Below are 17,144 nucleotides of genomic sequence, written 5' to 3'. Positions count from 1 at the left end.
TCCTCAGGAATTTAAAAGGCCCCACAAACCGCCGACCCAGCTTCCGGCAGGGCAGGCAGAGGGGCAGGTTTTTGGTTGAGTGCCAGACTCGATCTCCAGGTGCGTACACTGGCCCCTCACTGCGGTGGAGGTCGGCGCTCGTCTTCTGTCGACGGAGCGTTCCACGTCTCCTCCGAGCGCCGCACCCACTCATCCACAGCAGGGGCCTCGATCTGGCTCTCATGCCAAGGTGCCAGAACCGGCTGGTACCCTAACACACACTGGAAAGGGGTTAGTTTAGTGGAGGAGTGGCGGAGAGAGTTCTGTGCCATCTCGGCCCAGGGCACATATCTCGCCCACTCCTCCGGCCGGCCCTGACAATATGACCTCAGAAACCTACCCACATCCTGGTTGACACGTTCGACCTGCCCATTACTCTCCGGGTGGTAACCCGAGGTAAGGCTCACCGAAACCCCCAACCGTTCCATAAACGCTCTCCAGACTCTGGAGGTAAACTGGGGGCCTCGATCAGACACTATATCCTCGGGTACCCCGTAATGCCGGAAGACGTGAGTAAATAGAGCCTCAGCGGTCTGTAGGGCAGTAGGAAGACCCGGTATGGGAAGGAGACGACAGGCCTTCGAGAACCGATCCACAACGACCAGGATGGTGGTATTCCCCTGTGAGGAGGGAAGGTCGGTAACAAAATCCACCGAGAGGTGAGACCAGGGTCGTTGTGGAACGGGCAGAGGTTGTAATTTACCCCTGGGCAAGTGTCTGGGCGCCTTACACTGGGCACACACTGAGCAGGAGGAGACATAAATCCTCACATCCCTGGCTAACGTTGGCCACCAGTACTTTGTACTAAGGCAGTGCACTGTCCGGCCAATACCTGGATGTCCAGAGGAGGGTGACGTGTGAGCCCATTAAATAAGCCGATCCCGGACCTCGAGCAGGACGTACGTCCGACCCACCGGACACTGTGGAGGGCTAGGGTCGGTGCGTAATGCCCGCTCGATCTCCGCATCGACCTCCCACACCACCGGTGCAACCAGACAAGACTCAGGTAGTATGGAAGTGGGCTCCACGCACCTCTCCTCTGTGTCATACCGCCGAGGCGGGGCATCTGCCTTCCCGTTCTGGGACCCAGGGATGCAAGTGATCTTAAACACAAACCGGGCGAGAAACATAGTCCATCGAGCCTGGCGAGGATTCAGTCTCCTAGCTGCCCGAATGTACTCCAGGTTACGGTGGTCAGTCAGAATGAGAAAAGGGTGTTGAGCCCCCTCAAGCCAATGCCTCCACACCTTTAGAGCCTGTACCACGGCTAACAGCTCCCTGTCCCCTACGTCATAATTCCGCTCCGCCGGACTGAGCTTCTTAGAATAAAAGGCACAGGGGCGGAGTTTAGGTGGTGTGCCAGACCGTTGTAAAAGAACAGCCCCGATACCGGCTTCCGACGCGTCCACCTCCACTTGGAATGGTAAAGTGGGATCCGGGTGCGCCAGCACTGGAGCCGAGGTAAACAGGTCCTTCAGTCTCCCAAAAGCCCTGTCCGCCTCAGATGACCACCGCAAGCGCACCGGACCCCCTTCAGAAGGGACGTTATGGGAGCTGCCACCTGTCCAAAACCCCGGATAAACCTCCGGTAGTAATTCGCAAAACCCAAGAACTGCTGCACCTCTTTAACCGTGGTTGGGGTTTGCCAATTACGCACGGCTTACACACGGTCAACCTCCATCCTCACCCCTGACGCAGACAACTGATAACCCAAAAAGGAGACCGACTCCTGGAAGAACAGACATTTCTCGGCTTTGACATACAGATCATGCTCCAACAATCTCCTTAATACCCTGCGCACCAGGGATACATGCTCGGCACGAGTAGAACTGTACACCAGAATATTGTCTATGTACACCACTACTCCCTGCGCCTGCATGTCCCGGAAAATCTCATCTACAAAAGATTGGAAGACTGATGGAGCATTCATTAACCCGTATGGCATGACGAGATACTCGTAATGACCGGAGGTAGTACTAAATTATGTCTTCCACTCATCGCCCTCTCTAATGCGCACCAAGTTATATGCGCTCCTGAGGTCCATCGATGGGAGACCGCGGTAATCAATACACGGACGCAAACCTCCATCCTTTTTCTTCACAAAAAAGAAGCTTGAGGACGCGGGAGAAGTGGAGGGCCGTATGTATCCCTGTCTCAGAGACTCGGCAATGTATGTCTCCATTGCCCTCCTCTCCTCCTGTGACAAAGGATACACATGGCTCCGCGGGAGCGCAGCTCCTGCATGGAGGTCTATCGCACAATCCCCCTGTCTATGAGGCGGCAACCGTGCCGCTCTAGTCTTGCTAAACACGAGTGCCAAATCCTCATACTCAGGTGGAATGTGCAGTGCGGCCATCTGGTTCGGACTCTCCACCGAGGTCGCCCCTACGGAAACACCCAGACATAGCCCCTCATATTGAGCAGACCACCCTTTAAGAGCCTTCTCTCACCACGAAATCGTAGGATCATGGGTAATCAACCAGGGAAGCCCCAGTACCACCGGATATGCAGGAGAGTCGATCAGATAGAGTTGAATCGTCTCCTCATGACCCCTCTGCGTCTTCATCCTAAGTGGCGCTGTGACCTCCCTAATCAAATCAAATCAAATCAAATCAAATCAAATTTTATTGGTCACATGCGCCGAATACAACAGGTGCAGACATTACAGTGAAATGCTTACTTACAGCCCTTAACCAACAGTGCATTTATTTTAAACAAAAAAGTAAGAATAAAACAACAACAAAAAAGTGTTGAGAAAAAAAGAGCAGAAGTAAAAATAAAGTGATAGTAGGGAGGCTATATATACAATAGAATAAAGTGACAGTAGGGAGGCTATATATACAGGGGGGTACCGTTGCATAGTCAATGTGCGGGGGCACCGGCTAGTTGAGGTAGTTGAGGTAATATGTACATGTGGGTAGAGTTAAAGTGACTATGCATAAATACTTAACAGAGTAGCAGCAGCGTAAAAAGTATGGGGTGGGGGGGCAGTGCAAATAGTCCGGGTAGCCATGATTAGCTGTTCAGGAGTCTTATGGCTTGGGGGTAGAAGCTGTTGAGAAGTCTTTTGGACCTAGACTTGGCACTCCGGTACCGCTTGCCGTGCGGTAGCAGAGAGAACAGTCTATGACTAGGGTGACTGGAGTCTTTGACAATTTTGAGGGCCTTCCTCTGACACCGCCTGGTATAGAGGTCCTGGATGGCAGGGAGCTTTGCCCCTGTGATGTACTGGGCCGTACGCACTACCTCTGTATGGTGCAGCTGTAGAATTTTTTGAGGATCTGAGGACCCATGCCAAATCTTTTTAGTCTCCTGAGGGGGAATAGGCTTTGTCGTGCCCTCTTCACGACTGTCTTGGTGTGTTTGGACCATGATAGTTCGTTGGTGATGTGGACACCAAGGAACTTGAAGCTCTCAACCTGTTCCACTACAGCCCCGTCGATGAGAATGGGGGCGTGCTCAGTCCTCTTTTTTTTGCTGTAGTCCACAATCATCTCCTTTGTCTTGGTCACGTTGAGGGAGAGGTTGTTGTCCTGGCACCACACGGCCAGATCTCTGACCTCCTCCCTATAGGCTGTCTCATCGTTGTCGGTGATCAGGCCTACCACTGTTGTGTCGTCGGCAAACTTAATGATGGTGTTGGAGTCGTGCCTGGCCATGCAGTCATGGGTGAACAGAGAGTACAGGAGGGGACTGAGCACGCACCCCTGAGGGGCCCCCGTGTTGAGGATCAGTGTGGCAGATGTGTTGTTACCTACCCTTACCACCTGGGGGCGGCCCGTCAGGAAGTCCAGGATCCAGTTGCAGAGGGAGGTGTTTAGTCCCAGGATCCTTAGCTTAGTGATGAGCTTTGAGGGCACTATGGTGTTGAATGCTGAGCTGTAGTCAATGAATAGCATTCTCACGTAGGTGTTCCTCTTGTCCAGGTGGGAAAGGGCAGTGTGGAGTGCGATAGAGATTGCATCATCTGTGGATCTGTTGGGGCGGTATGCAAATTGGAGTGGGTCTAGGGTTTCTGGGATTATGCTGTTGATGTGAGCCATGACCAGTCTTTCAAAGCACTTCATGGCTACAGACGTCAGTGCCACGGGTCGGTAGTCATTTAGGCAGGTTATCTTAGAGTTCTTGGGCACGGGGACTATGGTGGTCTGCTTGAAACATGTTGGTATTACAGACTCAGTCAGGGACATGTTGAAAATGTCAGTGAAGACACTTGCCAGTTGGTCAGCACATGCTCGGAGTACACGTCCTGGTAATCCGTCTGGCCCTGCGGCCTTGTGAATGTTGACCTGCTTAAAAGTCTTACTCACATCGGCTACGGAGAGCGTGATCACATAGTCGTCCGGAACAGCTGGTGCTCTCATGCATGCTTCAGTGTTGCTTGCCTCGAAGCGAGCATAGAAGTGGTTTAGCTCGTCTGGTAGGCTTGTGTCACTGGGCAGCTCGCGGCTGTGCTTCCCTTTGTAGTCTGTAATAGTTTTCAAGCCCTGCCACATCCGACGAGCGTCAGAGCCAGTGTAGTATGATTCAATCTTAGACCTGTATTGACTCTTTGCCTGTTTGATGGTTCGTCGGAGGTCATAGCGGGATTTCTTATAAGCGTCCGGGTTAGAGTCCCGTTCCTTGAAAGCGGCAGCTCTACCCTTTAGCTCAGTGCGGATGTTTCCTGTAATCCATGGCTTCTGGTTGGGGTATGTACGTACGGTCACTGTGGGGACGACATCATCGATGCACTTATTGATGAAGCCAGTGACTGATGTGGTGTACTCCTCAATGCGGTCTGAAGAATCCCGGAACATGTTCCAGTCTGTGCTAGCAAAACAGTCCTGTAGCTTAGCATCTGCGTCATCTGACCACTTTTTTATTAGCCGAATCACTGGTGCTTCCTGCTTCAGTTTTTGCTTATAAGCAGGAATCAGGAGGATAGAGTTATGGTCAGATTTGCCAAATGGAGGGCGAGGGAGAGCTTTGTATGCGTCTCTGTGTGTGGAGTAAAGGTGGTCTAGAGTTTTTTCCCCTCTGGTTGCACATTTAACATGCTGGTAGAAATTAGGTAGAACGGATTTAAGTTTCCCTGCATTAAAGTCCCCTGCTACTAGGAGCGCTGCATTTGGATGAGCGTTTTCCTGTTGATTAATAGCCTTGTACAACTCATTCAGTGCAATCTTAATGCCAGCATTGGTTTGTGGTGGTAAATAGACAGCTATGAAAAATATAGATGAAAACTCTCTTGGTAAATAGTGTGGTCTACAGCTTATCATAAGATACTCTACCTCAGGCGAGCAAAACCTTGAGACTTCCTTAGTATTTGATTTTGTGCACCAGCTGTTGTTTACAAATATACAGAGACCGCCACCCCTCGTCTTACCCGAGTCTGCCGTTCTGTCCTGCCGATGTAGCGTATAGCCTGCTAGCTGAATGTTATCATTGTCGTCGTTCAGCCACGACTCCGTGAAACATAAGATATTACAGTTTTTAATGTCCCGTTGGTAGGATAACCGTAATCTTAAATCGTCCATTTTATTCTCCAAAGCTTGAACGTTGGCTAATAGGATTGATGGGAGAGGCAGTTTACTCGTTCGCCGTCGGATCCTTACAAGGCACCCGGATCTGCGTCCACGATATCTCCGTCTCTTCCTCACGCGAATGACGGGGATCTGGGCCTTGTCGGGAGTCTGTAGAATATCCTTCGCGAACGCCTCGTTGAAGAAAAAGTGTTCGTCCAACGCGAGGTGAGTAATCGCTGTCCTGATATCCAGAAGCTCTCTTTGGTTATAAGAGACGATGGCAGAAACATTATGTACAAAATAAATTACAAATAACGCGGAAAAACACACATAATAGTACAATTGGTTAGAGGGCTGTAAAACGGCAGCCATCTTCTTCCGGCGCTGTTCTGTCAACCCAGACCCTAACGGACGACTATCTAGGGCATGTACAGGGAAATGATTATCAACCGGAAGGAGGGGAATCCCTAACTCAACACAGAATTTACGATCTACAAAATTCCCAGCTGCACCTGAATCTACTAGCGCCTTATGCTGGGAATGAGGTGCAACCTGTGGAAAACAAACAGGTATGGTTATGTGTACGACAGAAAGCTCTGGGTAAGTGGGGCGCCTACTCACCTGGGAGGACTCCCCAATGTGTGGTCTGCCGTCTCCTCCACCAGGGGACCCTCCCCAGCACCTAGCCGCGGTGTGCCCTCCACGGCCACAGTTGGTGCAGGGGACGGCCCCCCTCGGGCTCCTTCTTCTCCCTCCTCTAGCGCCAGCACCTCCGAGCTCCATCGGGCTCGGCTCGGAGGCGCTGGAGGGTGGAATGGGCGACCCCCACCTGGGACGTCCGCGGTTAGCGAGCAGGGTGTCCAGCCGAATGGCCATGTCCACCAACTGGTCAAATGAGAGTGTAGTATCCCTGCACGCCAACTCTCTGCGGATGTCCTCCCTGAGGCTGCAACGAAAGTGGTCTATGTGGGCCCGCTCATTCAACCCTGCATCTGCCGCTAGAGTCCGGAACTCCAGCGCAAACTCTTGAGCGCTCCTCATCCCCTGCCGGAGGTAGAATAGACGCTCCCCCGCCACCTTCCCCTCTGGTGGATGGTCGAAGACCGCACGGAAGCGGCGGGAGAACTCCGCATAGGTGATAGTGGCGGCGTCTATTCTCCTCCATTCGGCGTTGGCCCACTCCAACGCCTTGCCGGTGAGACAGGAGATGAGGGCGGAAACGTTCTCGTGTCCCGAGGGCGCCGGGTGTACGGTGGCAAGGTAGAGTTCCACTTGTAACAGGAACCCCTGACACCCGGCAGCGGTGCCGTCGTACGCCCTCGGGAGCGAGAGCCGAATCCCACTGGGTTCCGGTAGTTGGACGGGCGGGCTGACCGATGGTGATGGTGCGGTAGGTGGGGGTGTGCGTACCCCGCTGGTCTCCCATCGATGGAGGGTGTTCATCACTCGGTCCAGGGCGTGCCCGATTTGGTTGATCCGATCTTCTTGACCACGAAGGTGCTCCTCCATGATCTCGGTGGGTGCGGGTGCTCCTGCTGATTCCATCAGATGGTGTGTAATTCTGTCAGGGGTGGAGTGTAGTGGGATGTGGAATCACACGCAGGACACAGAGATATAAATCCAAAGCTCTTTAGTGAAGTCCTTAGTGCACGCCAAAACCGGCAACAGGCCACAGGCGAAAACAAACGCACACTAGACAGTCAAAGTAAGTATGCACAAAGTGCAGGTCTCTCTATTACAACCCGAAAAAGAGAGAGAACAAAATACAGAGGACAAACAACCACACGACAGCAGAACAATTACACACAACCCCTGACCTAACACAGGGGAACTAAATAGGGTGCCTAATGAAACTAAACAACGAACAGGTGTGACAAACAGACAAAACCAATCAAACAAGAAACATCGAACGGTGGCAGCTAGTACTCCGGAGACGACGACCGCCGAAGCCTGCCCGAACAAGGAGAAGGGGCCGCCTCGGCCGAAACCGTGACAATTATCAAGTGTTTTAGTTTTGTTCTTTATGTCTTAAGACATATTATTATTCAAGAAGGTTTCTCCTTTCATTTTGTTGCTGGGACCATTGCTGTAAATGCTCAGCTATCTCACTTTCTGCTTTCTTACTCTTCCCTCACCCTCTCTCTTTCTGTCTCTTTCTCTTGCTTTATACACCCCTCCCTCTCTCTCTATCTTCCTTTCTCTCTCTTCCATAAATTATCTCTCTCTTCTTTAAAACAAAACTTGGAGAGCTGCTTCTACTACTAGACTATGTGGGAACACTTTATTTGAAGGGTACCTACATGAGCAAATCAAAACACGCTTCTAACCCATACATAACCATTCATTAACACAATTTTTCCTCCCTACACTCAGATGCTCCAGTCCTGGACCCGGTCTTCCAGGACGTTCGCTCGCCCAACTACCAGTTCGTGACCCTGCGCTGCGTTGTTCAGAAGTCCAACCCGCCGCGCATGGCCAGCGTCCACTGGACCCAAAACGGCAAGCCCCTGACCTCCCTGACCCCAGACCCCCAGGAGATCCCGCAGCTGAAATTCAAACTGGACCACAGCAACAACGGCACGTACGAGTGCCGTGTCAGCAACGGCGTGGGCACCTCTATCTGCACCTTCAACGTCTCATGTGAGTACCAGAAGCTGCTGGAGTTCCTGGTAGGGTTGTGGTCAATTTCATTTAAATTCAGTCGATTCAGGACGTCATTTGGAATTTCCGTATACTTCCTGAATGGACTGAATTGAAATGGTATTGACCCAGGTTACTGGAAATAGATTTTACCTTGTTTCCTGGTTTCATTTCATACCTTAGCACCTTGACTCGACCTCTTTGGCGTTGACAGGTTAGAAAAAAGTCTGGATAGGTGGGAGAAGCCATATGGTTATGGCTACAGCTACAAAAGAGGGTTATACTTTGTGTAAAATATAAGATTGAAAATGAAGTACATGAAAATTTAGAAAACTTTTACTAATGGACTTCATCTGACCCTCTGATACGCAATACATAAAAGTACCAAACCAACTAACTCTCCCCCTCCCCTACCTCTCCTTCCCCCTCTCCTTCTCCTTCCCCCTGTCTTTCTCCCTCTTCCTCGCTCCCTCCCTCACCTCTCCCTCCCCCAACACTGTAGCCCGTCCATACAACGCTGAGTTCTACTTTGACACGCCCAACCCCATCCGCATTCTGAAGGGCAACAACTACTCCTACAACCTCCAGTGGACCCAGAGAGAGCCCGCGGCTTCAGACCGGATCATTGGTTATTGGGTCAATGTCCGCAGCGTGAGTCACACACACAGACAGACAGACACTCACTCACTTACTCATTAGGGATGTGCACAGAGTTTTGAATATTCAAATATCTGAACGGACATTAGTATTCAAATACCTGTGTGTGTATTCATTGTTGCAACCCAAAAAAATTATAGGCCTATTTTAACACTGAAAAGGCTTTTTCTAAATTAAATTAAAATATACATTTGACATTTTTGCAGACAAGTATATACCATGACACTTCAAATGATTAATTTAATAAAACAACAAACCTTTCAATGTAGTTTTTATGAGGTGTGGCCCATAAAAAGACCGGTAGCCTTCATGTGAGTAGCTTGTTGTTTATGTTGTCCAATCAAAACGGCAAAAAGGCTCAATGTGTAGCAAGTGGAGAGAAAGTTCACTAATGCAATGCAAGATGGAATACAATAATGTAATTAAAAGTTAGCAAAATGAGAAGGAGTAGGCTACAATGAGCAACCAACAAGTAGGATGTTGTTTTATCTGAATGAGGTTGGGGAGAAAGTGCAGCATGTAGCCTCAATTAGCCTAGCCTAGCTATAGCTGGCTAGCTTAACTCTAGGCTACTCCAGTCAAGACAGCCACAGGTATATGGGATGATAATAACATTGCGGCTGCTACAATTTAGCTAGTCTTGGCTGTAGCCTTGACTACCGCGTCTCTCTCTCTCCCTCCGTCTGCTCACTCCGCAGCTGCAGCAATAGAGCACCGGCCTCTCTCTCTCCCTCCCGCAGCAGTGCACAGGTGTGTGTGTCCACACACACACACACACACAAACATACACACACTCTAAACCCCCCCCACCCCCCCCACCCCCCCACACACACACACATATTGTCTCACTAACCCACTCACACACTGTATTGACTGTATTGAGCGTTGTGTGAGTGAAATAAGTGAACGTGGGCCTTCATAATTTGAACCAGGGGAATAGCTGGGGCTGTGTTGGGAGTGGACAGTGGATCGATAGGAGCTTGTACTGCATTTACAACTCTATGAGCGGCCAAGATCTAGAGTGACACCTCTCTCCACCGTTCTCTCCTTTCCTCCTCCCTCCATGCCTCTCTTCTCCCCTCTTCCTCTCTATCCTCCCCCCTCCACCCTTTACCTTCCTCTGCTCTCCTCTCCTCTATTACCCTTTCTCCTTTCTACTCCTACTGTATCTTCTCTCCTCCACTTCCCTTTACCCTCCTCTCCTATATTCCCCTTTCCTCTCTATGCTCTTTTTTCCTCCACTATTCTCCTTTCTCCTCATTTCCTCTTCTCTCCTCTTCCTCTCTATCCTCCCTTCATATTCCCCATCTCCATCTTTTCTCTCCTTCCTTTATTCTCCTTTCTCCCTCTTCATTTCGCTTAAAGTCTATGATGAAAAATGACCCCCCGTAACTGTTAGTTGTGGGAATATAGGAAACACATCTGAGGCTGTTTAGGCCTATATGTACATGTAATCTTGAGGTTATTATAATTTAATGTATTTCCTGTCTTGAAGGTGATACGTCATGGCATTGCATGTGTTGCAAAATCTATACCTACGTAGCTACGCAAAATGGCGATCCTGCATACAGTGCATTCGGAAAGTATTCAGACCCCTTGACTTTTTCCACATTTTGTTGCGTTACAGCCTTATTCTAAAAATGAATTACAATTGTTTTTCCCCCTCATCAATCTACAGACAATACCACATAATGACAAAGCCAAAACTAGTTTTTAGAAATGTTTGTAAATATATATAAAAAAATTAACAACTGAAATATCACATTTACATATGTATTCAGACCCTTTACTCAGTACTTTGTTGAAGCCCGTTTGGCAGTGATTACAGCCTCGCGTCTTCTTGGGTATGACGCTACAAGCTTGGCACACCTGTATTTGGGGAGTTTCTCCCATTCTTCTCTGCAGATCCTCTCAAGCTCTGTCAGGTTGGATGGGGAGAGTTGCTGCACAGCTATTTTCAGGTCTCTCCAGAGATGTTCGATTGGGTTCAAGTCCGGGCTCTGGCTGGGCCACTCAAGGACATTGAGACTTGTCCTGAAGCCACTCCTGCGTTCTCTTGGCTGTGTGCTTAGGGACGTTGTCCTGTTGGAAGGTGAACCTTTGCCCCAGTCTGAGGTCCTGAGCACTCTGGAGCTCTCTGTACTTTGCTCCGTTCATCTTTGCCTTGATCCTAACTAGTCTCCCAGTCCCTGCCACTGAAAAACATCCCCACAGCATGATGCTGCCACCACCATGCTTCACCGTAGGGATGGTGTCAGGTGTCCTCCAGACGTGACACTTGGCATTCAGGCCATTTTGGTTTCATCAGACCAGAGAATCTTGTTTCTCATGGTCTGAGAGTCTTTAGGTGCCTTTTGGCAAACTCCAAGCAGGCTGTCATGTGGCTTTTACTTAGGAGTGGCTTCCGTCTGGCCACTCTACCATAAAGGCCTGATTGGTGGAGTGCTGCAGAGATGATTGTCCTTCTGGAAGGTTCTCCCATCTCCACAGAGGAACTCTAGAGCTCTGTCAGAGTGACCATCAAGTTCTCGGTCACCTCCCTTACCAAGGCCCTTCTCCCCTGATTGGTCAGTTCGGCTGGGCGGCCAGCTCTAGAATGAGCTTTCGTGGCTCCAAACTTGGGGACCTTCAATGCTGCAGAAATGTTTTGGTACCCTTCCCCAGATATGTGCCTCGACAAAATCCTGTCTCGGAGCACTACGGACAATTGCTTCTACCTCATGGCTTGGTTGTTGCTCAGACATGCGCTGTCAACTGTGGGACCTTTATTTAGACAGGTGTGTGCCTTTCCAAATCATGTCCAATCAATTGAATTTACCACAGGTGGACTCCAATCAAGTTGTAGAAATATCTCAAGGATGATCAATGGAAACAGGATGCACCTGAGCTCAATTTCGAGGTCTGAATACTTATGTATATAAAGTATTTCTGATTGTTATTTGTAATACATTTGCAAAAATTTATAAAACCTGTTTTTGCTTTGTCATTATGGGGTAGTGTGTGTAGATTGCTGAGGATTTTTTTTTTATTTAATCCATTTTAGAATAAGGCTGTTACGTAACATAATGTGGAAAAAGTCAAGAGGTCTGAATACTTTCCCAAGGCACTGTAGTTGTATAGCAAAACTATGCAGATGTGTGCAGCCCCACAATGAATTATTAACCAGCAGCATACCACCTTGCATCCCACTGATTGCTTGCCTCTGAAGTTAAGCAGGGTTGATCCTGAATGGAAGACCAGATGCTGCTGGAAGTGGTGTTGGAGGGCCAGTAGGAGGCACTCTTTCCTCTTGTCTGAAAAACATTGCCCTGTGTAGGGTGCGTTCTTTCGGATTTGGACGTTAAACTGGTCCTGTCTGTGGTCACTAAAGATCCCATGGCACTTATCATAAGAGTAGGGGTGTTAACCCTGGTTAAATTCCCAACCTGGCCATCCCCAGCTTCCAATTGGCTCATTCCTCTCCCCTGTAAGTATTCCCCAGGTGATTACTGTAAATGAGAAAGTGTTCTCAGTCAATTTACCTGGAATAAATATATGATGCGTTTTTGCATTGCGTATGTGAATCATAAATAAGGGTTTAATGTCTTGGCGCTGAGGTGGTCTTTCTAAGCATCAGTGCAAGGCCCACAACTTGGAGTCAACATTGAGGCAACGTTGTGTGGTGGTTGTTTGTTCACTGGGAATGGCCTTGAAGTTGTATTCCATCAATGATCCAACTTAGCCTAATGGTCTTAAGTGCTCCACATGTACAAGCACTCTGAACATGCACCAGAAAGGTTTGACCACTTAGTAAGAGGTTTCCACTTACTTTCTTCTTCCATTAGCTAAGATCACCAAGAAAATGTATCCAAAAATATTTCAGGTGTGACAGTTGACAGGACATCGCATTCTTTCCCCTTAGCACAGCTCTCTCTCCCTTTCTATCTATCTCTCTCCCTCTCCCTTTCCTTTCCTCCCTCTCTGTATTTCTCTCTCTCTCTCCCCCGCTCTCTCTCAAGTTTGCCCTTCCCAACAGCCTCCTAATTTCCCAGTCAAACAATGTAATCAGCTATTCATAGAAACCTTGGCCCACAGCAAGAGAAGGGAAGAGAGAGAGGAGAGCTTTCAATTTTGTGCAGATGAGGGATATACATTTTAAATATAATCTTTTTTTTATTGTCCTATAATAATGGAACGATCCCCAACCCTATATCCTAGACACCCACCTGAGTGACCCATACAAATATACTTCTCCCATGGACAAAGAATCTCAAAAGGGTGATGATATCAATTAACAGTAATTTCGATCCGAATGTGCAAATTGTCCAAACAGATACGCAAGGTAGATGGGTTACTTTAAATATGTTATTGGACCATAAACAGATATGGCTCATTAACCTTTACAGACCAAATAATGATGATCCACACTTCTTTGACAATACATATAATAAATTATCAAATCTGCAAGCAATACAAGACTCTATTATTATGGTGGGGGATTATAATACCGTTTTAAATAGCTCAATGGACCATAAAGGAAATCACACTACAAACTATCACCCTCATGCTCTTAAGGAAATCGTGAATGTCATGGATACATAAGAACTAGTAGATATATGGAGGCTTAAATATCCTGATCTAGTGAGATATACATGGCGGAGACTCAGTCAAGCTAGTCGTCTTGACTTCTTTCTTATCTCATTTTCATTGGCACCAAAAATGTAAAAAGTGTTGATAGCGGACAGAATGCGGTCGGACCATCATATAATTGGCATATACATTACTCTTACTGAATTTCCACGTGGGCGAGGATATTGGAAATTTAATCAAAACCTATTGGATGATAACTTGTTTTTAACTAGGACAGAGGAATTTATAACTGATTTATTCCGACATAACATAGGTACAGCAAATCCCCTGATTGTATGGGAAACCTGTAAATGTGCCTTTAGAGGCCTTGCAATTCAGTACTCATCTCGAAAACAAAAGCAATTTAGGTCAAAAGAGTCCACACTAACAAAGGAAATAGAAGGTCTAAAAGAACATATAGATAGCAATAAAAACTGTAACATAGAGGCTCAGAATAAGCAAAAAGAAATGGAGAAACTTATTCAAGAAAGATCAAGTGTAATATATTATAAAAATAAAGCAAACTGGATGGAATATGGGGAAGAATGCACAATTTTTTTTTTACATCTTCAACATAGGAATGCTACCAAAAATAATTTATTGAAACTGGTTACAAATGACAGTCACCCATGATTCACCAAATGATATTTTAAAGGAGGAATCAAAGTACTTTAAGCATATGTTTTTGTTTCAGTCGCCTCCATCTCCTCTAACAAAAGCAAATTGTAGAGATTTTTTTTCAATTGATAATGTAAAATTAACAGCCATACATAAAGACTCATGTGAAGGTGAAATTACAGAGGAGGAACTTCTGGATGCAGTTAAAAACGAAGTCCGGAAAAACTCCAGGGTTGGATGGCATACCAGTCGAGGTATACCAAACCTTTTTTGATATACTCAGAGGACCGTTATTAGCATGTTTTAACCACTCCTATGAAAATGGTAGATTATCAAACACTCAAGAAGAAGGTCTGATTTCATTATTACTGAAACAGGATACAAGTGGAAAATATAAAGAGCCAGTCCATTAAAAAAATTGGAGGCTCCTTACACTTCAGTGTTGTGATGCAGAAATTCTAGCAAAATCTATAGCACATATAATTAAAAAGGTATTGTCGGACATTATTCATTCTAATCAGACAGGTTTTTTACATGGGCGATACATTGGAGATAATATAAGGCAAGTACTGGAAACAATAGAACACTATGAAAAATCGGGGAAACCAGGCCTACTATTCATAGGAGACTTTGAAAAAGGCATTTGATAAAGTACGACTTGGGTTTATATGTAAATGCCTGGAGCATTTCAATTTTGGACAATCTTTTATAAATTGGTTTAAAATCATGTATAGTAACCCTAGGTGTAAAATAGTAAATACTGGCTATTTCTCAGAAAGTTTAAACTGTCAAGAGGAGTGAAACAAGGTTGTCCACTATCGGCATATCTATTTATTAGTGCCATCGAAATCGAGATGTTAGCTATTAAAATCAGATCCAACAATAATATCAAGGGATTAGAAATCCATGGCTTAAAATCAAAGGTGTCATTGTACGCTGATGAATCATGTATTATTTTAAACCACAACTTGAATCCCTCCCCAGCCTCATAGAGGATCTAGATACATTTTCTAACCTCTCTGGATTACAACCAAATTATGATAAATGTACTATATTACGTATTGGATCACTAAAAAATACAATTTTTACATTACCATGTAGTTTACCAATAAAATGGTCTGATGGTGATGTGGATATACTCGGAATACATATCCCAAATGAAATAAAGGATCTCACTCCAATACATTTTAATAGAAAGTTAGCAAAAATAGATAAGATCTTGCTACAATGGAAAGGTAAATACCTGTCAATTTGTGGAAAAATCACCCTGATTATCTCTTTAGTATTATCCCAGTTTACCTATTTGCTAATGGTCTTGACAGTGCCTAGCGAACAGTTTTTTTAAATTCTATGAGAATAAATATTCAATTTTATTTGGAACGGCAAGCCAGACAAAATTAAACAGGCCCATGTATATAATGAATATGAATTCGGAGGACAGAAATTATTAAATATTAAAGCATTAGACCTATCACTAAAAGCTTCAGTCATACAAAAGTTATACTTAAATCAGAAATGGTTCTCTAGCAAATTAGTAAGATTGTCTCACCCAATGTTCAAGAATGGCCTTTTTCCCTTTATTCAGATTATAACCTCTCACTTTAAGTTATTTGAAAAGGAAATAATCTCCCAAATATCACTATTTCTAAAACAAGCCATGGAAAGTTGTTTGCAATTTTAATTTAATCATCCAGAAACGACAGAACAAATAATGCAATAAATATTGTTGTTAAACTCAAATATACTAATTGATTAAAAAAACTTTTTTTGGGGGACAAAATGTTTAAAAAATGTAGAATCTTCGTAAATTATATTATCGGTAGGACTGGTGGAGTTATGTCGCACATGCAGCTAACAAAAACATATGGAAATGTCTGCTCTACCCAAAATTACAACCAAGTAATTGCAGCATTACCGCAAAAATGGAAAAGGAAAGTGGAAGTGGGAAAAAGTAAGGAACTTGTCTGTCGGCCTTGCATTAAAGAATATAATAAGTTAAAGAAAATTGTGATAAATAAAAAAAGTATACCAGTTTCATTTAAGGACCAAAGGATTGACAGCCGTCCCATATAGATTGCAAAATAGTTGGGAAGAGATTTTTGACATACCGATACCATGGCATAGTGTTAATTAATTTATACGCAAAACAATGCCGGATTCAAAACTTATAATTTTTCAATTTAAAATATTATATAAAATTCTTCATACCAATAGAATGTTATTTATATGGGGGATACAATCTTCCCAGCTCTGCAGATTTTGCTTTGAAGACATAGAATCATTAGATCATTTGTTTTGGTACTGTCCTGTTGTAGCTTGTTTTTGGACACAGGTCCAGGAATGGCTAAAGGATTGCATTATTTACCTGGAGCTAACCCTGCAGATAGCACTACTGGGTGATATGAAAAGTCATAGTCAATCGATCAATAATATAATAATACTTTTAGCAAAAAAAATTATATTCAATTTACAATCTGTAGAAACAATGAGAATAGAAAGGTTCAGAACTTTTGTAAAACATCACAGTACAGTTGAAAAATATATGGCAAATCGAAATTCAATATGGATGGTGTTAAGAGATAGATGGGAGGTGTTGATTGGAGCTGAAGGATGGGACTAATAACAACAAGATAACTAATGTAAAGCATACTGTGTCCATAATAAGTATATAGGTTATAGGTTGAGAGCTTTTGTGAAAGAGCACAGTTAGAAAAATATGGCATATAGAAGCAAACCAGATGGACATCATGAAAATGATCGGAGGAAGTTCGGGAGTAAAAACAAACAAAATATAATTATTGTAAAATTTGACTCTGTCCATAAAATGTAAACAGTGAGAGAAAAAAGTATTTGATCCCCTGCTGATTTTGTACGTTTGCCCACTGACAAAGACATGATCAGTCTATAACTTGAATGATAGGTTTATGGGCTCCAGAGTGGCGCAGCGGTCTAAGGCACTGCATCTCAGTGCTTGAGGCGTCACTACAGACCCCCTGGTTCGATTCCAGGCTGTATCACAACCGGCCGTGATTGGGAGTCCCATAGGGCGGTGCACAATTGGCCCAGCGTCGCCTG

The 17,144-nt window shown here is 45.6% G+C and overlaps 1 protein-coding gene across 1 annotated transcript in view; it reads left to right on the top strand.

Annotated features, from left to right (window-relative positions):
- LOC311103082 (MAM domain-containing glycosylphosphatidylinositol anchor protein 1-like) overlaps positions 1-17,144 on the top strand; it is a gene marked incomplete at its 3' end in the record, with an annotated part of 494,094 nt that overhangs the window by 356,067 nt on the left and 120,883 nt on the right. Inside the window, exons 10-11 of the mRNA XM_084144616.1 lie at positions 7,920-8,186; positions 8,689-8,837. Of these exons, the coding sequence (XP_084000742.1) occupies positions 7,920-8,186; positions 8,689-8,837 (416 nt within the window). The remainder of the gene's footprint in view (positions 1-7,919; positions 8,187-8,688; positions 8,838-17,144) is intronic.

This window comes from Coregonus lavaretus, assembly GCF_964263955.1.
Source record: "Coregonus lavaretus genome assembly, chromosome: 27".
Classification (NCBI taxonomy): Eukaryota; Metazoa; Chordata; class Actinopteri; order Salmoniformes; family Salmonidae; genus Coregonus; species Coregonus lavaretus.
The sequence above is the reverse complement of the archived record's forward strand: the minus strand, read 5'-3'. Positions and strand labels throughout refer to the sequence as shown.